The sequence below is a fragment of the Motacilla alba genome, chromosome 4 (genome assembly GCF_015832195.1).
Source record: "Motacilla alba alba isolate MOTALB_02 chromosome 4, Motacilla_alba_V1.0_pri, whole genome shotgun sequence".
Taxonomy (NCBI): Eukaryota; Metazoa; Chordata; class Aves; order Passeriformes; family Motacillidae; genus Motacilla; species Motacilla alba.
Window position 1 is genome coordinate 56,408,563 of NC_052019.1, and position 27,734 is coordinate 56,436,296.

The window sequence follows — 27,734 nt, forward strand, 5'->3', positions numbered from 1 at the left end:
TTCACACATCTTGGGCCAAACCCAGATGGTATTAGTTTCCTACAAGGGTATTTCCTGTATGTCTGAATTGTCAACACGGCTGTGGATTGCCATCATTCTCCTCTTATATACAGATTCTAGTCATGGAGAGCAAACCGTATATCCTCCACCGCCCCGGTTTTTCCACTTGGCACATTTCATAAAAATATTCACATCTCTCTTCAAAATATTAATATTTTTTCTCACTATTTTAGTTGAGAGGTAAAGAAAAGACCTGTATGAGGGATCCACAAAAAAATTGCTTGATTATTTTAGCTTCCTCTGGTGTTCGCAAAATGTCTGTGGAAAAAATCTGGATATCTCTGGGTTTATTTACTCCTCGTTTTCAGGTAGCTGGCAAAATACGTATATTTCTTAAGACTTACTGAAAGAACTAGAATCATTTGATTGCTTAAGGCAGTATTTAAAGCCAAGCTTAACTGCAGCAGTGTAGTTAAGTTGCTCACTGCCCTTTCTGCCCTTGGGCTGCTCAGATCCTGGGGCACTGGGAGGTTGGAGGGATTGGCAAAGAACTGGGAAGAAAAATCCTTGGGCAATATCAGAGAATGCATTTTTCTTCCCAGCTGCCATTCAATACCTTTTCAGAAATGTGAGGGTTCAATGCTTAAATGTGTTTCTGACCCAGGTACAAACATGATACACATGCATGATTTTTGTTGAAAAAATGCAATCATAGCCTTTTTTGGATTATTTCTGGATGCATTTGTACCAGGACTCCAAAAAGTGAAGTCCTTGTACTTCAAGGAGTTTGATTTTAGATAACAAATACAGTTCCAATGCTCGGACTCTCATGTGGAAGCTTAAAACTCAGTAGCAGATACTGGACATCTAAATGGGTTTTCTGTTTGCATTTGTGCCAATAAGACAAGACATTTTGGAACAGCTGAATGGCCAAAGAATGTAGGCACAAACAATTTCAATACTGAAGTAAGAAAACAGCAGAGTGGCCTAGCCTTCATCCAGTAGTGCTGTTGAATGTCTACTGGTAAAATCTTGAAGAACATTTACAAAGCTTCTAAATACAAATTCTGACTTTGCCTATTATGTTTAGCTTAATAATTACTGAGAAAACCAGCAACACATACAACCAGCATTTCCTTTGAAGATATGACACGTTATTATCAAACCTATACTGAATGCTGATGCTAAATAGAGGCTGAAATATGCCTCTCCATGCATCCAGATTTCAAAGTCCAAAAGTTCTTTGGATATTAGAGAGCAGAATAGCATTTGCTTTATCTCTAGGATTTGCACACGCATTTTTTGGCAACTGAAAAATAGTGACACGTTCCCATCTTTCACGCCTGCAGGCAAAGCCTCACATTCCACATGGGGTCTCTGCCCTCAGGAGAGAATCTCAGACAAGATCATAGGTGCTGCATAAGCACCCATTGCAATAAACCTTTTTTTATCCTTCCTGTCTCTCTCCTGTGTTTTTTATGCTACTTGAACTTCTATCCCTCAGACTGTCTCCCACTCCCCTACTAAAATCCATTCAGATAATACTATTTTCCAGTTTCTTACAATAAGAAGAAAAGGAGATTTGAAATATCCCATAGAAATCACTTTAAAGCCTTTCCTAAGTACCTTCAGAGCCTTAGTGACTAAAGCCAGAAATTTGCTTAAGAAATAACCTTCAATGGAGAAGATTACCTTTATATTTACTGCAAAGATGAGCATCATTTTGATAAGCCATGGAACTCACTCTTCTCTCAAAACAGTGACAGAGCTCATAAAGGCCACAGTTTAATCCAGGTTATGTTGATTACCGTGGTAATATTTGGCAAATAAATACAAATGGTGTGGATTGAATGAAGTGCCTATAGCCCTTTATTAATCTCTGGCAAAAGGTATCCTGTTGAAGGGGTGGTTTTTAAAATTCTTTTAACCATTTCTTTTGCAAGATGCAGACTGCTAGCAACTTCTGGCACTTGCTGAGCAAGCTTTAATATCCATTAGCATGCAGACAGCAGTAAGGACATGGAGACCAATCTAAGTGGAAATCTAAAGCTTTTTTTCCTTCAAGCTGTGGTTTTCTGTGTTCTCTCCCAGCCCCACAATATTCAAGTACATAGCTGGTGTGAATGTACCGTTCCTTTTGCAACCAGCAAAAAGCAAATACCTGCTCTAATAGGTGACAGTTCAGCACGGTGAGCCAAAGGAGAAAGGCAAAATTGTTTGTAAGAGTAATGTATTCATGGCATATTCCCATTTGCATCCCTCTTTTTTGAAACTAGTTATTTTTAATGCCTACAATTAGACAGATCAACATTTCTGGTTTTAATTTAATGCAGAGACTATGATAATTACTGTTATTCTGTTCTGAATTATATCCCTAAATTTCCATATAAAGTGGTCACGGTAAAACAGCATGAATTTGTTTTCGATTATCAGAGTATAGAATTTGTTGTAGGTTCGTTCATTTTACATAAGCACTGTCAAATTTGCTCTGTGTCACTATACATCCTTTTTATTTCCCTCTCTCAGCAGAAAAGTCTTATAGCTCATTTAGTGCTGTAGACTTTTTTGTGGACATTTATTAAAACTAGCAGCTGAAGAAGATCTTTGCATGGTGGTAGGATTTTTATTTTTCCATAGCATATTTTAATCCATAGGAAGGACAAAAATGACAGCAGTGATTGGCTGAAATGTCATGCCATAAAAAAAAAAAACTTATGTATTGAATTGTAATTCTTAGAGTCTTTTGACAACTCTCTGTCAGTAATCTGCATTTTAAACAAAATGAAAAATTGTATTGAACATGCTACTGAAAAATAAAGATAAGTTGTATATACATAGTGAGGGAAGGAGAGCATGAGAAAAGCAGAACAGATGGCTGAAAGGATCATAGTCAAATTAGAGCATTGGTAGAACAGCAAGTCACTAAGATTAATTTGTATTGTTTGTGTGTTTACAGAAAAATAAAGTCAGATAGCATCAAAATAGGGTGTAAGTTTTAAAAAGTCATTCTTGATTGGAAGAGGCAAAGCCCTAGTTTTGGTGACTGGGAAAAAGGATTATTGGTGTCTTGTCATCATGTCATGTATTTGTGAATGTTAATGGAATGTAGTCTGTTCTCCGTGGGGCATCATCTGAGCCAATTTTATTGGACTGCCTACTGAAAGAGAGTTGTAAAAATTGCCTTTATCACAGAAGTTGTGTGGAAAGGTGGGTAAAGCTTTAGAGCAACAGAAAGGAGGAGGAAAAAATACAAAGGTCATCAAGTCTATTCTCCCCTATTAATGAAGGATTTTCATGGTCAGTAAATTTCTGAACACTTACTGCACTCTCATTCACTGGAAGGAAGCTTTCTCTCCTTTCCTGGAAGGCCAGTTCTGCAGCACAATAGACCTCAAACCAATGCAGCAGAAAACCTGTCAGGGAAAGAAGGTCTGCTGTGGAAGAATGCTGAAGAGGAAAAGTGTAGGAGAGCAGATATGCCAAATAAATAAATAAAAGACCAGAAAGTGGAGGCATGCCAGGGAACTGAGAAGCAGCATACTTATTTTTTACCTTCCCATAGTGGCCTCCTCTGGTGAACCACTCACTGAGTTGCTGGTGGAATGTAAAGCTTCCTTGAAAATAAATCCAGCTGGGGACAGAGGTGGAATCACCACCTGTGTTCCCAGAGGATAAATGCTGCTTATAGCTCAAGAGGCCTCTGTGGTACAGGAAAGTGTGTAATTCACACCTTCCTGAGCCAGCTTTACTGAATGCAATAATCATCTGGTCTTTATTTGAATCTCCCTCTTCCGGGACTGATTTCCACTGTCTTCTGTTATTCCAATTCTCCTAAAGCAGTGCAGTACATAAAGTTTCTCAGTCCAGATGCAGACCTCACATGGGCTCATGGCCACCTCCTTGCAAGCACACTCGCAGCCCTGTGTCACTCTGCCCAAAACCTCTCAATTATTGGCTGGCTCTGGGCAGTCTCAAAGCTTTCAGCTGCTCCCAACCAATAACTGGGAGAGTTGGGAAAGCAGGATTCCTGTTGTACCAGAAGAGTGTGAAGGAGGCAAGCTGTGGGTTTGTGTTGGGTTGGCATCTGCATTTATAAGTTTCATATACTTTCTTTAGGAGGACGGGAAGAAAGAATTGTATTATCAGGGGACGAGGATTGTCATTTGGATTAAACTAAAGACTTGCCCAGCAGAACAGCAAAATCTGGAGTTGAGGAATTAAAAAAATAAGTACAGAGGACTAGGACTAGAAGTGAAAGGTCCTGCATTTAGTGACTGGTGTCTTCAAAGGACTGTGAAGGTAAGGAAAAGAAAAAAATGACCCCCCCATGTCAAAATTTTGTCTTTGCTGCAACAGAAGGAAGCAGAAAAAAAGAATTAGGCTTTAAGTTCTAGTGCTATCAAACATCAGAACAGAAAACTTTGCGATGGATGCACTTTGGCCATTTTCAGCTAAATCCTGCCCTGCACCTAACTGGATAAAAAGCATCTCTAACTTCAGTAGGTTTTGTGCTTAAATTCCAAGCCAGATTACAGTCCTTTAAGTATTTCTCATGTATAAATTTAATTGTAACACATTCCTGTACCTACAGTTGTTTTAAAGTCAAGTATTAAAATAGTGCATTTGTTGAAATCAGTAAAAATAATGAAAATGTTTTTTTAAAAAATCCTTAGATAACTGCAAAGCCCTTTATAAACAAGGAAAAAAGTGAAGCTCTGCAACACAAGAGGAAAAAGGAAATGCTTTGGAGATAGGGTGTAGTATGCAGCCCATACTGAGCCATGACATCAGTGTAATTATTTTCCCCTAAGGTAAATGTCTTATGTTACAAATCCTTCCCTTGCCAGAGGCCTCAGGCCCCACAGATAGCAGAGCACTGGAGTCCTCAACATCCAAGAGGTCTCATAGGAGCTCTCCTCCTGCAGCCCAGACAACTTCTGCTCCTTTCATTCCGTGTTTGCTGTATTTCCACCAGTCAGGGGCAATTCCCTCTTGTGGAGCTCAGAGTAGGTGGTGCAGCTTGAAGGGCAGGGTGTACCCCTGCAGCAGACCTTGGCAGGCTTCTGCTTCTGCTGGAGTCACGTTTCTGTCCTGTGCTGGGGCCAAATTTCCAAAACATGGCAATTAAGCGAACACTTCCCGCTGAGAAGAATACCTGACACTGATCTTCAGCCCTTCTGCATCTCATTCTGAAGAGTTCAGATGGTGCTGCCTGATAAGAGATTTTACCCTTCGCCCATGTTTTTTACAAATAAAACTCCTTAAGATCAAACACTTGGTAAGGCATATTGGTTATGCCATTTATTACATAGGAAATAAAGTAAATTAAAGGTGATAATCCTACTTCAACAACTTACCCAGCATTTGTGCTATAAGAATAGATGAAAAAAAAAGATATAAAGATATTGGAGTTAAAATATTGGGTGTTGAATTTGCATATTTTAAGCACAACCCCTTTTTAAAAGGTTGTTACTCCATTCCAACATGAGAGTGAGTTTGTTCAGACAAAAAAATCAAGTATAAATACCATTATATACCATATATATATATATATATATATATATATATATATATATACACACCCATCATATTAGTACTGTTAAGTATAAATACCATTATTTTATAAGTGTTTTATAAAGAGTGTATTTCAAAATCAATTTAAAGGAAAACTTGGAATATGCTACCTACATTGTTTACTATTAAGCCACACAGAGTAATGGAAATAAATGGTCATGTCTGGTTTTGCTTACTCGCATTAATTACTACGAAGGAGACATAATTAAAGGTCATACTTACAATATGATCTATTTTTAATTAAATAATTTAAAATATGAGTTAAAGCATTCCTGTGTATTTCTCTGTATTTACTATACATAATAACACATATATTGACATAATTAAATGGCAGCATGTCTTAAAAATAAGTGCAGCATATGTTTCTGAATTACAGAAAAAGTATAATATCTTAATAATATAATAAAACCTCTGTCTATAATACCAGAGGTATACCAGAGTACATTTGAAAGCACGCAAATTGGAAGCAGAGCCCAACTAAGGAGTGGTTACATGAAAATAGCAGCATTCTATAAAAATCCAGAATTCACATGCCTCACATCCAGTATTCACAGGCAAGTTACTTCTCTTTGTGTTAGAGAATGGATAATTTTGTGCACTTGTTTAACATTTTTACAAGTGTAAATATATTATAGCAGAAATTACAGTGCAAAAAGAAGTATCAAAAATATCCTTCAGTTGGGAACATATACTGCTGCAATATACTTTCAGAACTGACATAACGTAGCTAAACAGCCCTTTATAAATGAAAAATATAGAAACACTTTGTTTTCATGTTTACTTGACTTTGTACTGACTTTATGGAATTCTGATTAAATTATTTTCATGGCTGTGGTCTTAAACTAGACCAAACTGGGGTTTAAAGGTCCGAGCTTCCTGGCCCAAGGAAATCAGTTTTGGAAAAAAGTGTAGTATTGGTGCAGAAGGTGTCACAGCCATGAACAGGAGAGGGGAGCGTTCAAGCTACAGAGCAGCACAGGCAGACATCAAAAGTGGGCGCTGCCAGATTTAGTTACGACACAAATTTCACATTGGCCTCAGTCCACAGTATGTTTAAGTAATTAATACTCATTTCAGCCAACCGTCATTCTTTGTCTTCAACAGACATCCCAATGGAATACAAAGATTTGTCTCATTCTTCTTGCCCTTCCTTATACAACTGACAAGCATTAATGGTTATTCCATCAAATAGTGCAGTACAGAATCTCATACAAACTGATTTGTGATCTACAGTTTGTTGGTGGTGGTTTCATCTAAAGGGAAACTTTCAAAGAAAAGGATGTCAATAACCTTTTAAGCTGCCAAGAAAAAGATATAGCTATTTGACACATGGTATCCACAGGAAAGACTGTAAAGCCTGGGATGGTGATTTTGCATCAAAAGTTCATTGAACTAAAAAAAAATTGAGGAATATTCTATGGATAAAGTCTGAGATTTAGTACATAATTTTTTGGTTGGATGGTAATAAACTTACTACTCCTGAGGGAGTAGTATTGCTGGGTATCTCTCCATTTACCATGCAGCATATGAGACAACACTACAGAAAACTATATCCTTTCTGGCATATAGAGGGTATTTTAAAAGCTATGGAAGTTGTGGCAGGGATTTGGTTGGGAAGAACAGGTTTCTCAGTTAGTGATGACGTTGAAAATACACATGAAGAATTGGTTTCCAAAACCAGGAAAACTAAATATGGAAAACCTCATCTGGATTTCTAGTTGAACATGAGCCAAGTAATGTCTTGATGCTGCACTGATTTCAGTATCTTGGAGGGATATTCACAAAGTTTTTATTAACTGCATGAGTAAATAGACTTTTTAGAACAAAATGTTCTGAAAAAAAATCTGACTTTGAAAAACAGCAGTGTGACTTTTCAAGAAGCAGAAGAAGCAATCTATAAAATGATACACTGCTCTCTAACAATCGTGCAAGACAGCAATGAGTAAAAGTCAAGGCCTGATCCCATGAATGCCGCTTGCCATAGTTACTACCTTGCAGGTCCAGTGTTTCATTAATTTTTCAAATTCTTGCTTCATGTGTGCTTCATTAAAAGCTCTTAATTTAATTTTCACCTGCTTACACTTTCAACAACTTCGCTTTCACACTGAGATGGCTGCCATGGCATCAAGCACTTAATAAAATCTTCAGCTCAGTAACAAAAAGATCTTTTCTTGCTAATACTTTCAATAACTCACCTTGCATGGCAGACCTAGTGTGACTCACTGACATTCCTGGGCCCTTAAATGAGTTGAACTCATCTCTCAGGAGAAGAAATAGAACTGTCTTTGTCTGGGCACAACAGATAGAATCATTCCTCAGGAATCTTTGAAATATGCCTTCCTGTTCCCAAAGCAACTGATTTGCCTCCCTTTGCTTCAGACTTTATCAGAGCAACTTGGTCAAAGCTCTTAGAAACTCAAACAATAATATCTACAATCAGTTCAGACTCAGCTGCAGAATTATTTTTGGCTCATAAAGGAGAAAGAGCTGTATTGGCAGTCCCTTCATCCATGATGACTGCAACTGATTTGGCAGCTCTAACTAGACTTTCAAAACTAACCTCTCTGATAACCCCCTGAAACTGAATTTTTCTAGCAAACAAACTAGCAAATTTTGTCTGCCTCTAAATTAGCAGGATCCAGATTTCATTGTACAAATCTGTTTGTATGGGAATCTCTTGACCTATTTCCATCTCCATTTCTGACTCAGGTTTCTCTTTGGTGGTTGTGATTAAAAAGGAAGTACGGCAATCATGTTGAATTAAAATAAATTAAAGCTGTGCGCTTTCCCAATTAGGCCCTTTGTGGGATGACTTTCAACAGGAAGACAGGCCCATCCATCACTCTGAAGTGCAAATACATTTTAAAGCTTCATTCTCTCTTATAATTTCAAATTTCATAATTACTTATCTTGGGTGTGGTTAGAGTTGCAAAAGTTGTCTCCTTATGGGTGCAGAGCTGGAGCACTTGAATCTACAGCAGAGTCACTGGTTCTAGTTTTGAAGGGCTGGCAAGCCCTGAGTCAAACCCCAAAACTTCTATCACCTTGTGAATAATCACATATATTAATTGAATTTGAATTGTTAACTGTGTGCTGTGTTTATTTACGTGCCTCAGCTTCCCTCCCTGTATTGCCTCAAGAGCAGCAAATGAATCTGAGTTTTATTCTTCATTTTTACAAATACAGTTTTAGGCATAGTAATAGTACATACATTTTTAGAAGCTTTTTAGTAGCCAAAAAGAAAATAGCCTTCTATTTAAGTTGACAGGGTATTTGCATTGTCACAGTACATTACGTGGATTGGATGCTTAACATATAACTGTACTAATCTTCCTGGCAAACATAATAACAAAAGCAAGTTGTTCTGAGATTTTTCTATTTCTATTTAAAAAACAAAACAAACAAACAACAACAAAAAACAAAAACCAAACAAAAAAACCAACCAAACAAAAAAAAAAAACCAACCCAAAAACCCTTTCCAGTGAGGGACCACATGTAAAACTATGGTTTTTCTGCACACAGACCAAGGCTGCTTATTACCTACAGTACACCAGCTATGATGAACAGACCACCATAGTTGTGACAACTGATGTTGCTGCCTCCAGGGTAAAACAAAGGTTTACATATTACACAAGCAATTTAACTGTTTTCTAAACATATTGCCAAGACAGTGGGAGTTGGCAGCCAGCACTGTATTTTAGGTTTTGGATACTTGGATTAGAAGTGACTGCTGATTATAGACCTTTTTATTCGTCTTCTACGAATTACAAGCAACCTAGTAACCCAGCAAAGAATCCTTCACAGCACTTAAACTTGTCTTCATGGCTTCCCAAAGATTACATACACAAATCACTCCACAAAAGTGGCGTAACAGACTTGTGCATAGATAACTACATAAGGCAATTGTCTTGTTCTAACTCTTAAAGACTTCCCCAAAGTGAAATGTTTTATAATCCTTTTTGTGCAGTAGTCAGGAAAGAAATAAAAGAGTTTGGGCAAAGATTATCCACAAGAAAGAAACTTTTTTTTTTTTGGGTTCCAGCTGAAACACAATAAAGAACATAATTAACTTCACAATTCTTTGTGTTTTTCATTTGACTGCAGGGAGGAGATGAAAGAGGACTGTTAAGCCTTGCATTCCACCCCAATTACAAGAAAAATGGAAAGCTGTATGTGTCTTATACCACCAACCAAGAACGGTGGGCTATTGGACCTCATGACCACATCCTTAGGGTCGTAGAGTACACAGTATCCAGGTATCAGTAGAAGTCTAAAACTAACAAACTCTCTATTTCTCAGCAACCTCTGCACTTTCATATTCTAAAATGAATATGAGGTTTACAATTAAACTTGTGCACCTGCAGAAAAACTATTGTGGATTTTATTTCAAATAGTAATTTTGGAATGACAGTAAGTGCATAGCTTTTTTCTCTTTAAGACTTTTTTTCAGTTATTCTGTCATTTTTTAATTATAATTACTTCCTACTTATTGTGTATAGGCAGCAAAGTAATTGTTTTTGAATGCTAGAAAATTGAAATTTCTCAGAAATAACTGTTAGGCATTTTTCCACCAAGTTACGACATCCACATCTCAAAGTATAATTTGAATGAGTCAAGTGTATTTTCAGAAAGAAGAACAATGATAGCGAACTGTGAAAACTGTGTTCATATCTTTAACTTGCAGGAAAAATCCACACCAAGTTGACATGAGGACAGCAAGAGTGTTCCTAGAAGTAGCAGAACTACATCGAAAACATCTAGGAGGACAGCTGCTGTTTGGCCCAGATGGTTTCCTATACATTTTTCTTGGAGATGGCATGATCACTCTAGATGACATGGAGGAGATGGATGGTTTAAGGTACAAAAACTACCAGTGGATAGACTTCTATTATTGTGCTCAAAGGCCTCTTTGGCTCAGGAGAATTGCAGGTGCTCCTGTGGTTTTTAAAATATTTTTTAAGTACAAGAGTATACTCAAAACCCAGACCAGTGGACAATTGTAGTACCTGGTTTTAAATTAATGGAATGGAATTAGTTTCGACATCACATCGTTTCATGTTTATGGTAAGAGTGTGCTCTTCTCCTTTCCTCCATCCCAATCACAAATGTAAGTTAAAACGTTTTAGTTTCTCCTGTTTCATGTAATGAGAAAGATCTGAATACTCACAAAAAAGTATCAACATCTCCATTCAAACAATACCTTTTTTTCTTTTCTCATTTGCTTTCTATATAATTAGTCTTTGAATTGTATTGTGACTAGAAATTGTTGAATTTGAGAGTAGGATCCAAAGTATGAGCAAAAAGCACTTTGTAACTACAAAGTGACTATATCCATAGTTACTCTAGATGACACACAGTATAAAAGAGTTAGTAGCTGTATATTTGAGGCCTTAAACAATTTTGATGTTTGGAAAGTTGTTCTTATGATCAAGTTGCTTCCCAACAACATGATCAGAGGCATTTTGTCTGCACACAACAAGGCAAGATATTTGCCAAAGTGAATATCTGAAAGGCTCTTCTTTGGACTTGCATCTACCATGAAATCCATCTCTACATGATTAATCAGTAAAGTGGGTCATTTATTTTGCTGGTTCACTCTAGTATTATATGGATTAAATCTACCAGTAAACTTGTTTAAAAACCCAATTATTTTACCCTCCAACTCTCAGTGATTTTACAGGTTCTGTATTGCGCCTTGATGTCAATACTGACCTGTGCAATGTCCCTTATTCCATCCCACGGAGCAACCCACACTTCAACAGCACCAACCAACCTCCTGAGATTTTTGCACATGGACTCCACAATCCAGGCAGGTAAGTACGTTTCAGCTAAACTGAAATGACTCTGGAGCAGACACTTTTCAATCAGGCTTGCTTTTATACAGACAGGCAGCAATATTTCAATGATAAAAGCACTCGTGAACTTTTTGAATCTTCCACTCCTCCACCTCCACACATATGTCAGAGTTAGAAACAAATGTACACAGGCAAAGGGGAAAGAGAAGATCATGCACAACTACTACAAGTCAAGACCAAAATGACAGAAACAAAGTACAGAATTTGTAGCTTTAATTGGTAATAACATTACTACCTTTGTGAAAGAAAAGAGCTTAAAGCAGAAAGTTGGTAAAGTACAGCTGAAATGGAAATCTGGACTAGGAAAAAAAGGCACGTGGAAAACAAATGAGAACATCTGGTGATATCTAAACAATAGCAAGGAGGAGAACAATGCTTTAACTAAACAACACATAATTCAGCAAATTAGGTGGGTGGTAGTACTAAAGTGACATTTAAAGTCTTGGTCCGAAAAAAAATCAGAATTCAAGTTGTTCAGATAAGGACTTGATTCTTGGACTTTTTAACAGTCCAAAATTCCTACACCATATAAGTTCATTTAGCTTAAGGCACTATTCTTTTCAGGTGCTGTATTGCAGACTACATTATATCACTAGGGAAAAACAGTTTTATTTCACATTACATAGAAATGTGTAGGAATGGGAAAGTTGTATTATCTCCTGTGTATAAATCCAAGGCATTTCTCAGGTATTTTAGCTCAGCATGAAATAGGTCCCTCAAATGAAACAACAGGCACCAAAAAGAAACAATAATGCTTCAAAATGTAATGCTGCATATTGATAGTTATATGTTATGAACTCACCTTTCTCATGGATTTTCTCTTTTTTTGTTGTTTTTAAGGTGTGCTGTGGACCGGCACCCAACAGATGTAAACACCAATTTAACTATACTTTGTTCAGATTCAAATGGAAAGAACAGATCTTCAGCAAGGATCTTACAAATAATAAAGGGCAAAGACTATGGTAAGTTCTATCCAGGGTAAAGGTGCTGGCAACAGTCAGGTTCTACTTCCATGGAATAATAAACAGAAAGCAGAAGAGAATATGTAAATACCTGTATAGCTATGATAGGAAACTCACAGCATAGACAGGATAGACAGCTTATCTGAGACAGAAGTGAAATTTCTATCTTTTCAAAAGACATCTTCGATGTAGAAGCGGATAAAAGATGCAGGCCAAAACCAAATTGAAATGACTCAACTTTGTTCTTGTTTGTGTCGAATATCATGTAAATAGAATTTAACAAATTTGACAGTTGCTAGTCTGTCAAAGATCTCACTGTTGCTGCATATTTTGGCTCATAAAGAGAATATTTTGGAATATCAGGAAATGATGAAAACGTATTCTTAGTCTTTCACAAATAACCTTTTGAGACAGAGAATGGAAACCTCATGTAATATGCCTCTTATAATGGAAAAAGTGAGATAGACAACAGCAGACCACAACCAAACAGGGAAATGACTGAGCTTTGTTTAAATGTTACTAAAAATAAAAAACTTAGAAAAAGGCACTATGCTGCTACTTCATAATAAATTACCAGTTTAGATTAGATTACAAAAAGATAAATACACTCAATTAGGGACTTTAAAATATTAAAGTGCTTCATGCTCTCTCTGAATCAGTATGATTGCCAGTCACAATTTCAGTTTGATGTTTAACTCAGGTGCTCACCAAGGTCCCTCGCTAGTTCAGGCAAGCCAAGTGACCCTTCCTCTGAGCTATCACCTGCCTTGACTGCCCATTTAGCAGCTTGTAAATTCCTGATGGTAACGTGTGACAAATGCCGACGGTGTGTAACGGCATTGAGAACGGGCGTGTCTCCTGGAATGTAGCATTCTCCTTTCTAATCACATCCCTAGGTTCTCCCACCTGTACTTCCCTTAAAAGCAAAGCAGCTGTGCTGGCTGGCACAACAGTACACAACAGCATAATGCAATTGTACTACTTCAGTTAGTGCATGGATTTTCTGTGTCCATTTTGTAAAAGCCAAACCAAAGAATAATATTTGGTTAACCACTGCTCCAATGGAATTTTGACTGCATCCTTATTGCAGAGTAAACGAAGCAATATTGTGTCTATCCCGAGCAGCTTGCCAATATTAATACTAGGCTGTGGGTCAATGGCTTCAATAAAAAGAGTTCATCATCGTTTTCTCCCCCATAAAATTTCAGCTCTAACTCATGTAGAACAATCTGGGAAATGCATTTATCAAAGACTTGCAGATAGCACTCTGACTAAAAAAAAAAAAAATCCTACTAAAAAGTGGTTGACTGACTGTGGCTTTTTTTAAAATTATGCAGCTAGCATGTCAAATGGAGCCTACTTGTACCTTAAGTGGTATTTGATTGCATGACTAGGAACATGTACACTGAAACTTCCTTGAAGAATTGTTTGATAGGACTAAACTCTGCGGTTTTGTGAAATAAAAAAGGAAAAAAATATAGGAATTGCAACTACTACAGCAGCATAAAATAAATTACCATGGGAAGATACGGCCAGTTTTATGGGATATAACACACATACATGTTTAAAACTGTGACCTGGAAAGTTTCTCAAACCATCGAAAGGATTTCAAAACTAATTCTACTGAAAATCACTGGAATTTCTGCACTGGACTCTACAGGGAATGGGGGTTATTTTGTTCCTGAAGTTCAGGAGATCCATTCTGCAGATTTGATTGACATGAAGAAATTAATAGCAGTAGTCACACTGGTTTCGATGGAAGTCCAGCTTAATCTTTATGTAGTTTTATTCTCCCAGCTTGTACACATGGAAGAAAGCAATTATAGCCTAACCTTGTGAAATCTCTAATGGATTGCTTCACAAACAGACTTTGTTGTAATTTTCTGATTTATTTTTTTTTAACATCTCATTTCTGGCAACATATCTTGAGTTCTTAGGAATCTTTAAATGGATTTAATATCTTTTCTTGAAGCAGTAACATTTTCCTAAATGTGCATCAGTATGAAAATGCATATGATCTAATGCTATGGTAGTTCCTTTTCAGAGAGTGAGCCCTCCCTTCTAGAATTCAAACCATTTAGCAGTGGCTCCCTGGTTGGTGGATTTGTGTATCGGGGCTGCCAGTCGGAGAGGCTCTATGGAAGTTACGTGTTTGGAGACCGCAATGGGTAGGTGTTGTACAGCTCACTCCTAAACAGAAATGCATGTGAAGTGCATTTAGTCACTCAGCTGCCTGTATAAAGCCACACCAACAGCCTTGTATATTGTGTCACTTAGCCAGTTTAGCAGTGCGGTAATGCAGACTATATTCCAGATCTGGGAATGAAATAGCACAGCATTCTAATGAATGGTGACATACAGAACATACCTAATCCTTGGAAAAAGGTACTGGAAGTCGTAAGACAAGGAACTGCACAGATGTATTTATGAAGCTGCTTGCAGCAAGTGTTTACTTATTTATCTGGACAATGAAAACCCTCTGTTCAAAATGTAATATAACTTTTTTTTTTCTATGTGTTTGTGAATGTAGAAATTTTTTAACACTGCAACAGAGTCCTGCAACCAAACAATGGCAAGAGAAACCCCTCTGTCTTGGCAACACTGGCTCATGTAGAGGTTTCTTTTCAGGCCCTGTCTTGGGATTTGGAGAAGATGAATTAGGTAAATAATAGAAGAATTTTTCTTAAATTATAAGGCTTATCAGTAATTTTTGCAGCAGTATTCATAATTATAGTAAATGTTTAAAAATAAGCCTGTCTGTCCTTTGCCAAAGCTGTCTACACTGCTCTCAGCTACACCTCAGGAGCCTTGTAGAAAGAACTGAGAAGAGAATGTGTTGCTGGAATGGGCAAAAATCCTTAATGTGCCTCACATGCTGTGAACTGTGGCACTCACTATGACACAATGTATAAAATACTTGCTTTTATTTCCAGCGTTACTGAATTAAAGGACAAAGATATTGCATGAGCAGACTGACCCCTCGTCTCCCTTCCTCACCAATTTAATTATTTTAATCAATTCTATACTGTATGAAAAACACTCATGATATAAAGTTTAACACATTTTAGCTTCAATTTGGGGAAAGTGCTTATATAAATTTTCAAATAGCAAATGATTCTTTTGTATATTTCAGTGTTTCTTCTGAAGTTTTTAAATCTCATTTGGCAAATGCAACCAGATCACAAAAATCATATATTTAACATCTTAGGAAAGGAGAAGTAATTTATTGCACTGTTTTCCCTAACAGGTGAGATTTACATATTATCAAGCAGTAAAAGTATGACACAGCCTCACAGTGGAAAACTCTACAAGATCGTTGACCCAAAAAGGTGAGTACTGCACTTCTCTTTGGGATCAGCCTTTCCCTCAGTAGGTTAAAAACCAGAAGTTCACTGCAGTTCTGTTCATGTGGCTGAATTATGCAATACCGTTGTTCAATAAAAAGGAAAATTCCCGATGCAGGGGGCTCCCTAAAAACAAATGTTCCCGCAAGCAGAAGAGATTCACTGTCTCATAGGAAGTGAATGTCAGAACAGCAGAGAGGTAACCAGCACTAACTTCTGGGAATTTTTACACTTTGATATTGTGCTGAAAGCTGCCTACTTTCCAACCTAGATGTGTATTCTTAGCATGTTTTCATAGAGAAGTAGACCTACTTAAATATGGAACCATATGGACTAGTAGAAGATGCTCCTGGTAGTTCTGAAGCCAAATTGTTTGTAAGTACCACAGAAAGTTATGCATCATCAGTGGAAGGCACGTGCTGGAATTCTCCCCAGTACTGCTGCTTCCTCACCTGCCACTGTGGTGGGACAGGGCACAACAGGAGCTGCCTCCAAAGATCAGCACTGTGTGACAAAACCTGTTCTGTGTACTAAGTGAGTACAGAAAATAACCTGTCAGTCCTAGCCAAGATCATAAGTAAGCTCTAAGTTTGGTCATAAGTAAGCTCTAAGGGACTCGTTCAGTCTTTCCCAAGTATCTCTTCTGTTGTACAGGAGATACCACCAATGGACTATAATAGAGAGGACTCATTTCTCTCAGTAGGTGTGAGTTGTCACTGCTTACTAATATTGAACATACCCCTTCTATTACATATCTCTCCCTCGGCAGGCTTGGAGCACCAAGGAGGGAAATCCTCTGTCCTTGGACTCTGTGCCAGAAATACAGGGAATTCTTGAACCATTCTTAAAGAACTGCTTCCAAAGGGCTTATAAATCCCACTCAAGTGATTTATAAGACATGGAATTAATAGGATTGTTCTAATTATTTACACTAATTTACCAGTTGTAAAATGAGGATAAATGAAAATTATCAAGTCAAAGTACCTCAAGGCATGATCTTTGCAGAGCAGCTGGATGTATGAAAATGTTAAGGAATCTGGAAGGACTGCAAAAAGCCAGTTCCCAACATAACCCAGGGGCCCCAGCAGCAATAAGAGCTGATGACTAGCAAATAGATACTCAGTTTAGCTGGGGGAATACCATGTTCTTCATGATGGATCTTGCTGCTCTATCGGACCAAATTCTGACGTGTAAAAGTAGCACATCCATCCTGCAAAAGTATCAGAAATCAACACAAAAGGAGACAGCCAACAGAGGTGAAATTTGTTATATAACTACTTTGACCCCATCGTACTGTACAAAAGCAGCTGCCTATTTGTTCAGCATCTATTTCAGCATGTTCCTCCATATGGGTATCAGATACAGTCAGACTTCCATTTTTGGCTTTGCTATTAAGGGAGGAATTTATTTTCTTGTAAGACTTAAATTCTAAACATTGTTAGTGGGATAACAAGGGAATACAACAAGAAAATCATGACACTGGTTGCACGCTGTGCTCTAAGTTAGAGTTTCAGGGGTAGTGGACTTTCAGTGTTTTATAATTGTACTACCCCAAAACTACAACAAATAATTTGGAAGCAGATGTTACTGCAGGTTGGTGCAGTCTGTCAGTCAAGGTTATTATGTATGTTTTATTTATGCTTTCTGGTATTGAAAACATTTTTTTAGAACAAAACTTGCCATTCTTCCTGGGATTGTTTAGTCTGTTGGTGTATGGTTTTAAGTGAATTTTACACCCTAAATCCACTATTAGTATCTAATTACATGGGGCTGCCTTTTTTGACCTCAGCTTTTTGTTCTTGTTACCTCTTCCAGTAGGGTGGTCTTCAGCTGACATACCTGAAAGGCCAGACCTCCCATTGCTGCACTCATGGTTGGCTGTTTTCATGCATGGAAAAGGGTCAAGACTGTGTTTGGTTACTGGTGAAAGTAACCAGAAAACGATAAAATACTTTTGTAAATTGGCACACAGTTGAAACTAAACAGACTGTGGCAAAGGGATATAGTTTTTGGTAACACTTCTCAGAAACACAGGATAATTTTCATTCGGGCAAAGTTTTGAGTTTTGCTGTCTTTCAGTCTCACACCACTGCAGCTTTTAAGGGAAGGATAATTAGTGACTTCGTCAATAGAGCATTGCACATGTATTTACCATTCCATGCTGAGTTCATACCACCCATGTAAACAATTTAAAAATTCCATATGGCTTTGGCAAATGTTTATGTAATGTTTTAGTGACAAAATATTGTTATTTACAAGATAATATTCTTTTCCATGTTAATATTTTGTTGCTTCTTGTGGTGTGCACCACACCAATACAACAAATATTCACATAAACCCTACCAAACTAAGCTTTGTAGAACACAAAGTAAAGATGCTACAGGTGGACTATGACTAGCAGGTAAAAATAAAATCATGAAACTGTTGATTTGTCATGTCTTAGAAATTCATTACTTACTAAAAAACCCCTGTGAGAGATGGTCCCTGGCAGATCTGGTAATTTGCAAAGAGAATCTTCCATGCCTGGGCAGTGTAGAAGAAAAAATTATCATGCCTGGCAGTAGCCCCTTGCTGGAAATTACCAATTCCATGCAAACCCAACCTTCTTCTCCTAGTGGTCATTTATAAGCTGCTGCAAGCTTACAAAATTATTTTATTTTTAAAAATAAACATTATATGGAGGTGCAGGGTTTTTATTTCTTTTAATCTTTTTAGAATCATAGAAATATTAAGGTTGGAAAAGACCTCCAAGATCAGCAAGTCCAACCTTTGACAGATCACCACCTTGTCAACTAAACCAGAGCACTGACTGCCATATCCAGGTGTTCCTTGGACACCTCCAGAGATGGTGATTCCACCACTTCCCTGGGCAGTCCATTCCAATGCTTAAAAACCCTTTCAGTGAAAAAATACTTCCTGATGTCCAACCTGAACTTCCCCCGGCACAGCTTGAGGCCATGTCCTCTTGTCTTGTAGAAAACTACTGCAGAATCAAACATAACTATGACTCCTATTTTTCTTGTCTCAAGTGTAGCTTAAGACAGAAATCTGTTACTTGGACATAGAAAAAAGTCTAATTAGGTGGGCAGGTTAAAACATTAGGAGATCAGAAGATGAGGGTAATCCAGAGAACTCTTTGCATTAGTCTTCAACACTCAGCAATGGGAAAGTCCCATCCTACAGCAATCCTTGTTTACAAGTGTGTTACAAGTGTAACAGAAATGAGGTGTTAAACTGAGGTGATATATGACAAACTGATGAACATGATCATTCTGAATCCCACAATTATCAAAGCAGTTTGAAATACAGAATTCCAGGTACCACAGTAAAACTCTTGTTCAGTTCTTCCAAATACTTCATATCAATAACTAAATAGACTCCCACTGAAAGCACTGAGTGAAATAATCCTTGTTTTTGTAAAAAGGTTATTATAATGCTACATTAGTGCCTGAGAGCTCACAGATAATGAAGTGATTAAAAAAAAGCCCTAATCATGTGAAGAGCTGCAAAATATAGGAATACTACATATTACCAAAAATCCCATAGAGAAATTAGTACAGCCAATACCATATTTAGCTTTGAGGAGATGTGGGAAAAATTAAAAATTACAGGCACATAAAACCAACATCAGGCACATTAGTTAAACTGGCAGTTAAAAGACATTCTTAAGTTAAAATTGTCTCTGAAAAATATTTCCACTGTTTGAGGATTATCAAAAATACCCATTACTACTACTTTCCAGGGATTGGAACTAGTGAGGAAATACAGGGAGAAAGACTTATATTCTTCTCAACTAAAAGCTAGAGTTAGTCAGATATCCTGAAGGTCCATGCAAATGCTGGCATTTTATAAATTGTGACCAAAAACCAAAACCTCTTTATTTTCTAGTTTTCTACTTTCTGTTTTATAACTTTTCTGTCATGTTTTCTGTTCCTAAAAATACATACTAATATGAATCACAAAAGTAGTGATGAACTGAAAAGAAAAATCAACTAAGTAAACACTGATGTAGAAAATGTATAGAGGTCAAAAGATTCCAGTTAGTCAATAACAGATAAAATAGGAGACAAACCCATTAGAAAAGAAAAAGCAATCATTTTTCTGTCATGATGAGAGGAGAAAATCAACTGTGAAAATGAATATTTAAATAAATAAGATCTGTTGATAGGTCCATACACTCTGTAATTTAAACATTGTTACTAGACCAAGAAGTAAGAAAATAAACTTTGTATGGTGGATGAACAGCCATAAAGAGACTTTGTAAGTTTTCTTTTAGAGTACTTACAGTATGATCACTTTAATTTCTAAGGAAATTACAGATAAAAGGAAAGATATCCAGAGAAGAGTCTAGAAGTGACAGACAATGCAAAAGTTTTCCTTTTAAATGGAAAACTTCAGATGTGCTGTGAAGTTTTAATTGTGAAGCTTTAAGAGTTTGCCACCATCCATACAGTGATTCCAAAGGGGATGAGTAACTGTTTTGGCCAGGATGGCTCACTGAAACCAGCAGGTGACTTTTATGAAGGAGGGCAGAGCCTGAGCAAGTGTTCCTGCACACAGAAGAAGATTTCCTCTTCCTCTCCTTGTAACACCTTATAGATCTGGATTTCAATGTGTTTCATATCAACAGCCGGAATAGCTGCTTCCCGTTGGATTGAAACTTGAACTTGATTCAAACCATCTCACTCCTCTTTCATGCCCCTCCAGAGTATATAATTCCACTTATCATCCTTTCCATCATCACCTTCCGGGATTTCCGCTGTCGGAGAGCATTTCCAAGCAGACGGATTTCAGACACGAAGGGACAATATCTAGGTCATACCTCATTTTGATGCTGTTCAGGCTCTTTAGAAAACCATTAGTGATTTGATTTTTTTAACGTGAGTCAGGAGTGTTTGGTGGTATGACAGAAGTGCATTTATGAAAGTGAAGCTCTGTTTGAGCCTTCAATTCCTGTGGAAATGGAAACACACATTTTAGAGTAATCTGCATCAAGATACTCAGTTCTGATGGGTTATAGATAAACTCCAAAGCTCCTACTGGAAACTCTCTGTAGAAGGAGCCAATTTTGCTGGTGAATGCCCTCACCAACCCAGGTGGGCCATATGACTTCTTTCTGTTCAGAAAGTTACTATCCCTTAAGTCATTTGAGGGAATGGAAAGCTAGAATTAATGTCTAATTATGTTTAGTTTAGCCGGAGCGTGCAAAAGTCTTATCTCATTTACCTACCCACATGCAGTTACTATTCCCACAAGAGACACTAAAGAGAAATTAGAGCTTTTTGCGAATACCAGTCTAGAGAGTTTCACTTTACAGAAGTACTTCACAAAAACTCCTTTGTAACCACGATGGAAAAACCTAAGGATTTTTTTCAATCACATCACAGCTCACTGACTGTAAAAGTTTTTGTTTTGGTTTTATATTTTTTTCCCCTTTTCTTAAAATCTTTCTAGCATTGGCTATGAAAGAGTTCTCACTTTTTATCGCTTTATAAGGAAAAAAACAGCTCAGTTTATCTTTTGCTTATTTTCTGGAGCCTGCAGGAAGCCTCTGCCATCCTAAAGAAAGTCACACATAATAGAGCAGCTTTAGCCCAGTAAGCCAGTCGTTCCCAATTCATCAGTCAAAGTGTTATGCAAGTGGCCCCCTAAATTGATAAATTCCCACAGTGCCTGTTGACCCAGCTGCCAAGTGCTCATGCAGCAGGTGTTGTTTTCATGACCACCCTGACAGTAATACAAACTGTTTAGCAGTTGCATTGACCTCTTAGCTATTAACATTGATACAGGCTTCACTAGGGACTAGTTTTCAAACATGACAGAATTTCTTAAGACTAGAGGTCATGAACAAGTATACCATATAAGAATAAATTTGATATGCTGCTGAGTTTAAATCTTAAAAGCCGTGAGTTTTTTCCACATTATTCCCATGTAGTAAATCTGGAGACAAGTAACGAGCTTTTGGCATCTCTCCCAGGACTAAAGGTATACTTTTTAATTTTAGAAGCTGTACCTGAAGAGATGCTATATTTATTCTATGACAAGCAGTAAATTTAGGTTATGACAAGGAGTGAAACAAAATTATTTTTTCTTGACATTTTCCCTTATAAAGGAAAAAAACCTCAACAACTGATGCACAAATGTTAGTGATATACTTAAGTATCATTCTAATACCTAAATCTTATGTGCAGGTAATTGAAGCATAACATTCCATATATTTTGTATCAAGATTTCTACAGCAGTGTCTCCTGTTTGAAATCTGAACATCCAGGAATTTTGTCTGCCTGTTTTTTTATCCTTCGCTTTAGTAGGGAAGTAGAGATTTTTCATATTGTGTCAAAAGCCTGGAGGAGGAATTGTTTTCTGTTCAATACCATTATTTTACTGCAGAGTTTGGCCCTCCATTTGCATTGATTTATGCACATCAGAGTAACAGATAGCACATACAGCAACTAACTCACTCTGTGTGTTTAGTGGAGCTGTGAAGAGATGCACTGAAGAGGGCATGAAGTCCTGAGCTATGCCAGGATGAGCTTTAATCTGTTAAAGCATGTTGGATTTTTATAAGCCTCTAAACAGTAGAGGCAACTTTCTTCTACTAGCTATGGTAAGGCAGCAAAAATTATTTTACACATTGCACAGTCAAGAATTCCCAGCTCACTGCACACGTCAGCGAAGGGATCCAGCGAGGCCCCAGCCCCCAGTACAACTTTTCCTCCATGTTCCATACATTTAGAGTTGTTATACAGTTTTATGAAAGCCTGTTTTAACAAGCAAGATATACTGTACTGTACTGTATATATGAACAGCTCTTTAAGATAACTAGAATTGTACAGACCATATAAATAGTCATTATCAGCTACATTTTTGGCTGACTTTCTGCGGACCAAATAGTGCTTACTGTAAGAGTAATCAAGCTGTACCCTTTGGAGTTTTATAGATTGAGGGATACAAGGAAAAAAAATTCTCTCCAGCACGGAGTGTGGCTCCATCTATTCCCCTCCGTTTTCCAGGTCAGGAGACACAGCGAAGCTCTGGTTATATAAACAAAATCATGGTCCTGTGTAAGTTCAGGAGAGATCAAGTCCCAACAGTGAGTTTCAGGACTTACGTTATCTTTGTGAGACTCACTTCAACTTGTGCTCAGCGTGCACATTTCCACCCCTTCCAAGCTCTAAGAATGCAAAGTGTGAGCGCTGTGGGGCAGAGGCTTTCTCTCGACACGTGTTGGTCCCAGAGCAGCACTCGAATCCTGAGAAAGAAGTGTGGCTTTTCCCAGAGCACAGCTCAGGAAAACCAGCGATTCTCACACGCGAGGATTCTGCTGCAGCTGCATTTGTATTCCTCTTCTCCTAAGGCACCTTGCCAACCAGAATTTTTTCCATCTTTGTTTCTACTCCACCCCACCATTAATAAATATTATCCAAGGCTGATGAGTGCAAGTTCTTGATTGATGGTAGAATAAAAGGCAAGGTTATATTCACAAGTACCGAGAGCGGTAGAAAACTTTAAATCATGAAGTGACCAGCCATACTCAGCTGGATACAAAAAAAGTGTGACTTCTGCCTTCCTAATTGCATACAAAAAGAACCATGTATTACAGCACTATCACAGACAAATACTTCACATCTATCAATAAAATAAATCATTATCTTCCCAAATAAAATACCTTTGTGACTTAAGAGGTCATTCTTTGCTAAAGATATGCCACTGGAGCTCTTTTCCAAGAGATGCTCCAGGAGCCTAAGGTTATTTTTCCTGCTAGACACTGTACTGTACTGGTGTCTGAGCAAGAGAAAGAGAAGCCTCCCATTTAAAGTAACTTGAAATAAATGAGCTTTAAATAGTGACAGATAAAGATGTTGCATCCTGTGCATTTGGCTATACAGAAATAATTTTAAATGTAGATTTTTCTTCCAGATGTAGGAATTAGAAGACAGATCTTTTTACCTTAAATCTGAACAAGTCTGCACTAAAAATCATATTATTTTCTAGAACAATTTCCAAAACAGCATTGCATGTGAATATTGCTTATAATTTTTTAAGTGTAAGAACTTTCTTAACCAGAACATATGCAATACACTCATTGCTCATTAGAGAACTGGAATTCCATACAGGTCAAAAAAAAATAAGGCATTCTATTTAAAAGACAGCTGTGGAAATATGTAAACAGTAAAACTGAAAGGGTTTCAAATATGCTGCACCAAAGGTGTCAAAACATGTTTCAAAGGCCTTAAATAATACAGGACCTTCAGTCTGATTCTCAGAAATGCTTTGGAAATCAGGACTTGGTGTTATGCTAAAGAAGCACCTACACATTCTTTCTGTCCTTAACATCTTTGGGGAACCAGTTCTTGTGTGTGGATGTTTAAATAATCATGGTAGTAATTAAGACTGAGCAGAGAAAGTGCTATGCTGAAACAAACCAGTGGGCCTGTACTGTATTACTCTGTTTCAAGGAAAAATGCAAGAAACCCTGTAGTGAGCCACAAGATGCATGTCAAAATGGGAGGGGGAAATGTAAGCCCAGTCACCTGGTGAGGGACTTAGGTATGAATGCTTATTTTTAAAAAAATTATTTTTACCCTATCTAATATTACTCTGAATGGTGCCATTGGGCACAGAAATATCTATTTAAAATCCTAGTAGAACATGGGCTTCAGATATCTTTTGATATCTTAGTAGTCATAAGTTCAGCTAGTTAATTTTATTTTCTTTAGCTTAATTTTTTCCCCTTGATGTTTCTTCTAATGTTGAAATGGGAGATAAACAAGACTGCCAATTTTTTTTCCTCTTTTTCTTCTGTCACCATTTTCTACATCTCCATCATACCCATTCTTTCTCAGACTCCAAAAACTATCCTTTCCTCTGCACAGGAGTATCAGTCTAGGAATTTAATATGTGACAAAGTAATCAGTGCACAAGCTGCTACTCCAGCTATTTGTGTATAATTGGGGTGTTAATACTGATTTCAGTAGATTGAACAATGTCTTACTCTATTCTATTCTATTCTATTCTATTCTATTCTATTCTATTCTATTCTATTCTATTCTATTCTATTCTAATCTATCTCATAGAATTTTGTTTTGGTTTGTTTGGATTCTTGCTGGACACTTAGCCAAGGTTTCTCTAAGCTCTCCACTAAAGTATTAGAATCCTTTTCCTGCTCATTTCAAGCTTAGTATGTATGGCAGTAGTTAAGATGATTTCCTAGGGAATGATAATTTTGTATTTGTCACTAATTAACTTAATTTTCCGTGATGCTCCTATTCAATTACTTGATTAGATCACTTGGGAGATCCTGACATTCTTTTCCAGACTTGACAAGTTTTGTGCAACCAAACCTACAGCAGAGACAAAACATGGTACTTCTACTGGGAAGCTGTAACCTTTGGATGGTCCTATCATCCTAACCAAAACATCCAGTGTCAGAAATATTTTAAGTCATCTGAACTAGAATTTCCTTTGTGCATACATTCCACAGAATCACCTGATGGTGAATGGCTGAGTTTGGAAGGCACCTCTGGAGGGCACCTGGTCCAACCCCCCTGCTCAAACAGGGACTCCCACACAATTTCCGAGCATCTCCAGTGATGGAGACTCCACAACTCTCTGGAAAACCTGTGCCAGTGCTTGGTCACTCTCAGAGTGAAAAAGTCTTTTCTGACGTTCAGATGCTTAAAAAAGCATCCAGAATGCTCAATCCAAATACCATTCTATGGAAATATGGAAATAAAAAGCCAGCAGTTTAAAACTGAATTTGTAGACAGAGGAAATACTTCTGCAAAATTATTACACGTCACAATTCCATAAAACTTGTTCGCGTTACTCTTCCCCCTTTCTTAGGGGAAATCTAGATCAGTTAGAAATGAAAAAAAAAAACCACCACCACTGCCTGCGATAAGCTGGCAGCTTTATGAAGATAAACCTTCAGCAAGCTGGTTTTGGCAGGTTCATGCTTCAAGAATTCTCAAGGACTATTGCTTAATCTTGTGGAAGATCTCTGAAGGCAGTTACATAAAATAGCAAATTGTACTGTATTTTCCTGTAACGTATCATCTCTGGGCTTACTTCTTCTCTGAGGAAAAAAGAAATCTCATGATTTTTCCCACTGATAATACTACAGCAGAGAATCAGGCCTTTAATTCAAAAATCCAAATTTTTCTTCTTGATCCTGACTTTTAACTCTTTGTTTGGTTTGTATGGTTTTTTTCAGGCCTTTAGTCCCTGAAGAATGCAAAAGAGCAGCTCAGCCTGCGCAGATACTGACATCTGAATGCTCAAGGCACTGTCGGAACGGGCACTGCACTCCCACAGGAAAATGCTGCTGTAATCAAGGCTGGGAAGGAGAGTTCTGCAGAACTGGTTTGTATACAGATTCAAAGCAACAAGTGAAAAAAGCAGTGACATGTCAGAATTGGCTTTTAATTATTTGCTCAGAGCAAATAATAGCATAAACATGACAACAGTAGTCTTTTTTTTCCACCAAGATTTTCAAATGAAAGGAGATGCAGACACGTAGCGACTGCATGTTTGAACATTCACCTTCCACTTCCAGTATTATCACTATCAGTGTCAAAGAGAGGTGACTTGTCAGGAAAGATGGTAAAGAAGAACTGCAGGTCTCCAGTGCATTTTTTACACTTCACTAATTTAATGCATATTTTTAGGTTTGGTACATTCTTGCTTTTGGTCCTACCAAATGAAATGGCTAAAGTTTGTTGAAGAGAATTCTCTGTACAACATATCACAAAACAGCAAATAATCACTGTTATTGTGATCCATTATTACAGTGATTTCAAGTCCTATCTTGTTGCTTTACCTTTCAAAAGTCACTTGGAAAAGTGACTGTGACTGAACTAAGATGATGGGTGTGCCAGCCAAGGGATGAGGTGGACAAGCCTAGAGTGTCACAGCTGTGCCATCACTGTCTCAGAGGCTGTGGTTCTGTCTGAGCTCGGTCATTTTGGCCAGTGCAGCTGTTCCAGAGCCAGCCTGGGTACCAGGAGATGTTATTACAAAGATTTTATTCCTCAGCATCAGCAGAGTTCCCTGACTGGGCGTATTTGGTCAGCGAATTTAACCAGATGCCCACACAAAGAGATGTTAATATTGTGGCAATAGAACTCAAAGAAATAGCAAGGACTAAGGAAAAACAAGGATCCCACAATGGATCATGGATAATTCAGGTTGGAAGGGCACTTAGGAGGGCCCTGGTGAAGCAGGGTCAGCTATGAAGTCCTTATAGGCTGGAGTGTAAATTTCAGCAACCTCCAGGTTTTTAGTGATGAGCAGAAGTGACTTAGGAATGAAATGAAATTAATAAACCACTATAAAGTATCTTACTGGCAAAGATTCGTGAGCTGACCATCTACAACTCAGCAATGAAGGCAGGTTAGAGAAATGGATGAGGTAATCTGGCCAAATATCCCAGCTTCAGTTGTCCTCACTTTCCAGAGTCATCCTGCATTTAGAGAATGAGGCTCATTCTACAGCCCTTGTCCAAGTGAAAAGTGAACTTAAAACAACTCCAACATGAACATAAATGGGTCTTGAATAACCTGTTTTGTTTTAAAAATCACAGCTTTATGATAGATGATTTGAAGGTCACAGTGAGCAAGAAAGCCACAGAAAATATGTAGACTAAGGATCTTCCTTCCCTGTATCCCACATGACAATTAATTGGGATGGTCTCAGTTGAACCTCAAGCTACTCTTATAGTTTAAATAAGAAACTTTACCTTACAAGGTATGAGTTTCCTTTTCATGTAGTTAAGAAACTCTTGGATAGAATCAAGAAAACCTGCATTTCTTTAGTGTAGTATAAATATCCGTAAATCCATGTTAAAGTTCATTGCAATAGATAACATTAAGCAGCATAACACCCGCAGAAAAAGAAAGATATATACATTATATATATCACAGTCCTATGTCTACCCCAGAAGAAAATACTTCCATGACTAAAATTACTTGTTATTAATTTTGCTAACACTGGCTACA

General features: G+C 37.5%; 2 protein-coding genes across 2 annotated transcripts in view; one reads left to right on the forward strand and one right to left on the reverse strand.

Moving 5' to 3' along the window:
- LOC119700946 (hedgehog interacting protein) overlaps nt 1-27,734 on the forward strand; it is a 70,718-nt gene that overhangs the window by 39,217 nt on the left and 3,767 nt on the right. The window contains exons 5-12 of the mRNA XM_038136691.1: nt 9,679-9,830; nt 10,259-10,432; nt 11,244-11,387; nt 12,270-12,391; nt 14,436-14,559; nt 14,922-15,052; nt 15,639-15,720; nt 25,952-26,100. Of these exons, the coding sequence (XP_037992619.1) occupies nt 9,679-9,830; nt 10,259-10,432; nt 11,244-11,387; nt 12,270-12,391; nt 14,436-14,559; nt 14,922-15,052; nt 15,639-15,720; nt 25,952-26,100 (1,078 nt within the window). The remainder of the gene's footprint in view (nt 1-9,678; nt 9,831-10,258; nt 10,433-11,243; nt 11,388-12,269; nt 12,392-14,435; nt 14,560-14,921; nt 15,053-15,638; nt 15,721-25,951; nt 26,101-27,734) is intronic.
- Nucleotides 1-27,734, reverse strand: part of ANAPC10 (anaphase promoting complex subunit 10) — a 137,841-nt gene that overhangs the window by 15,952 nt on the left and 94,155 nt on the right. The window lies entirely within an intron of this gene.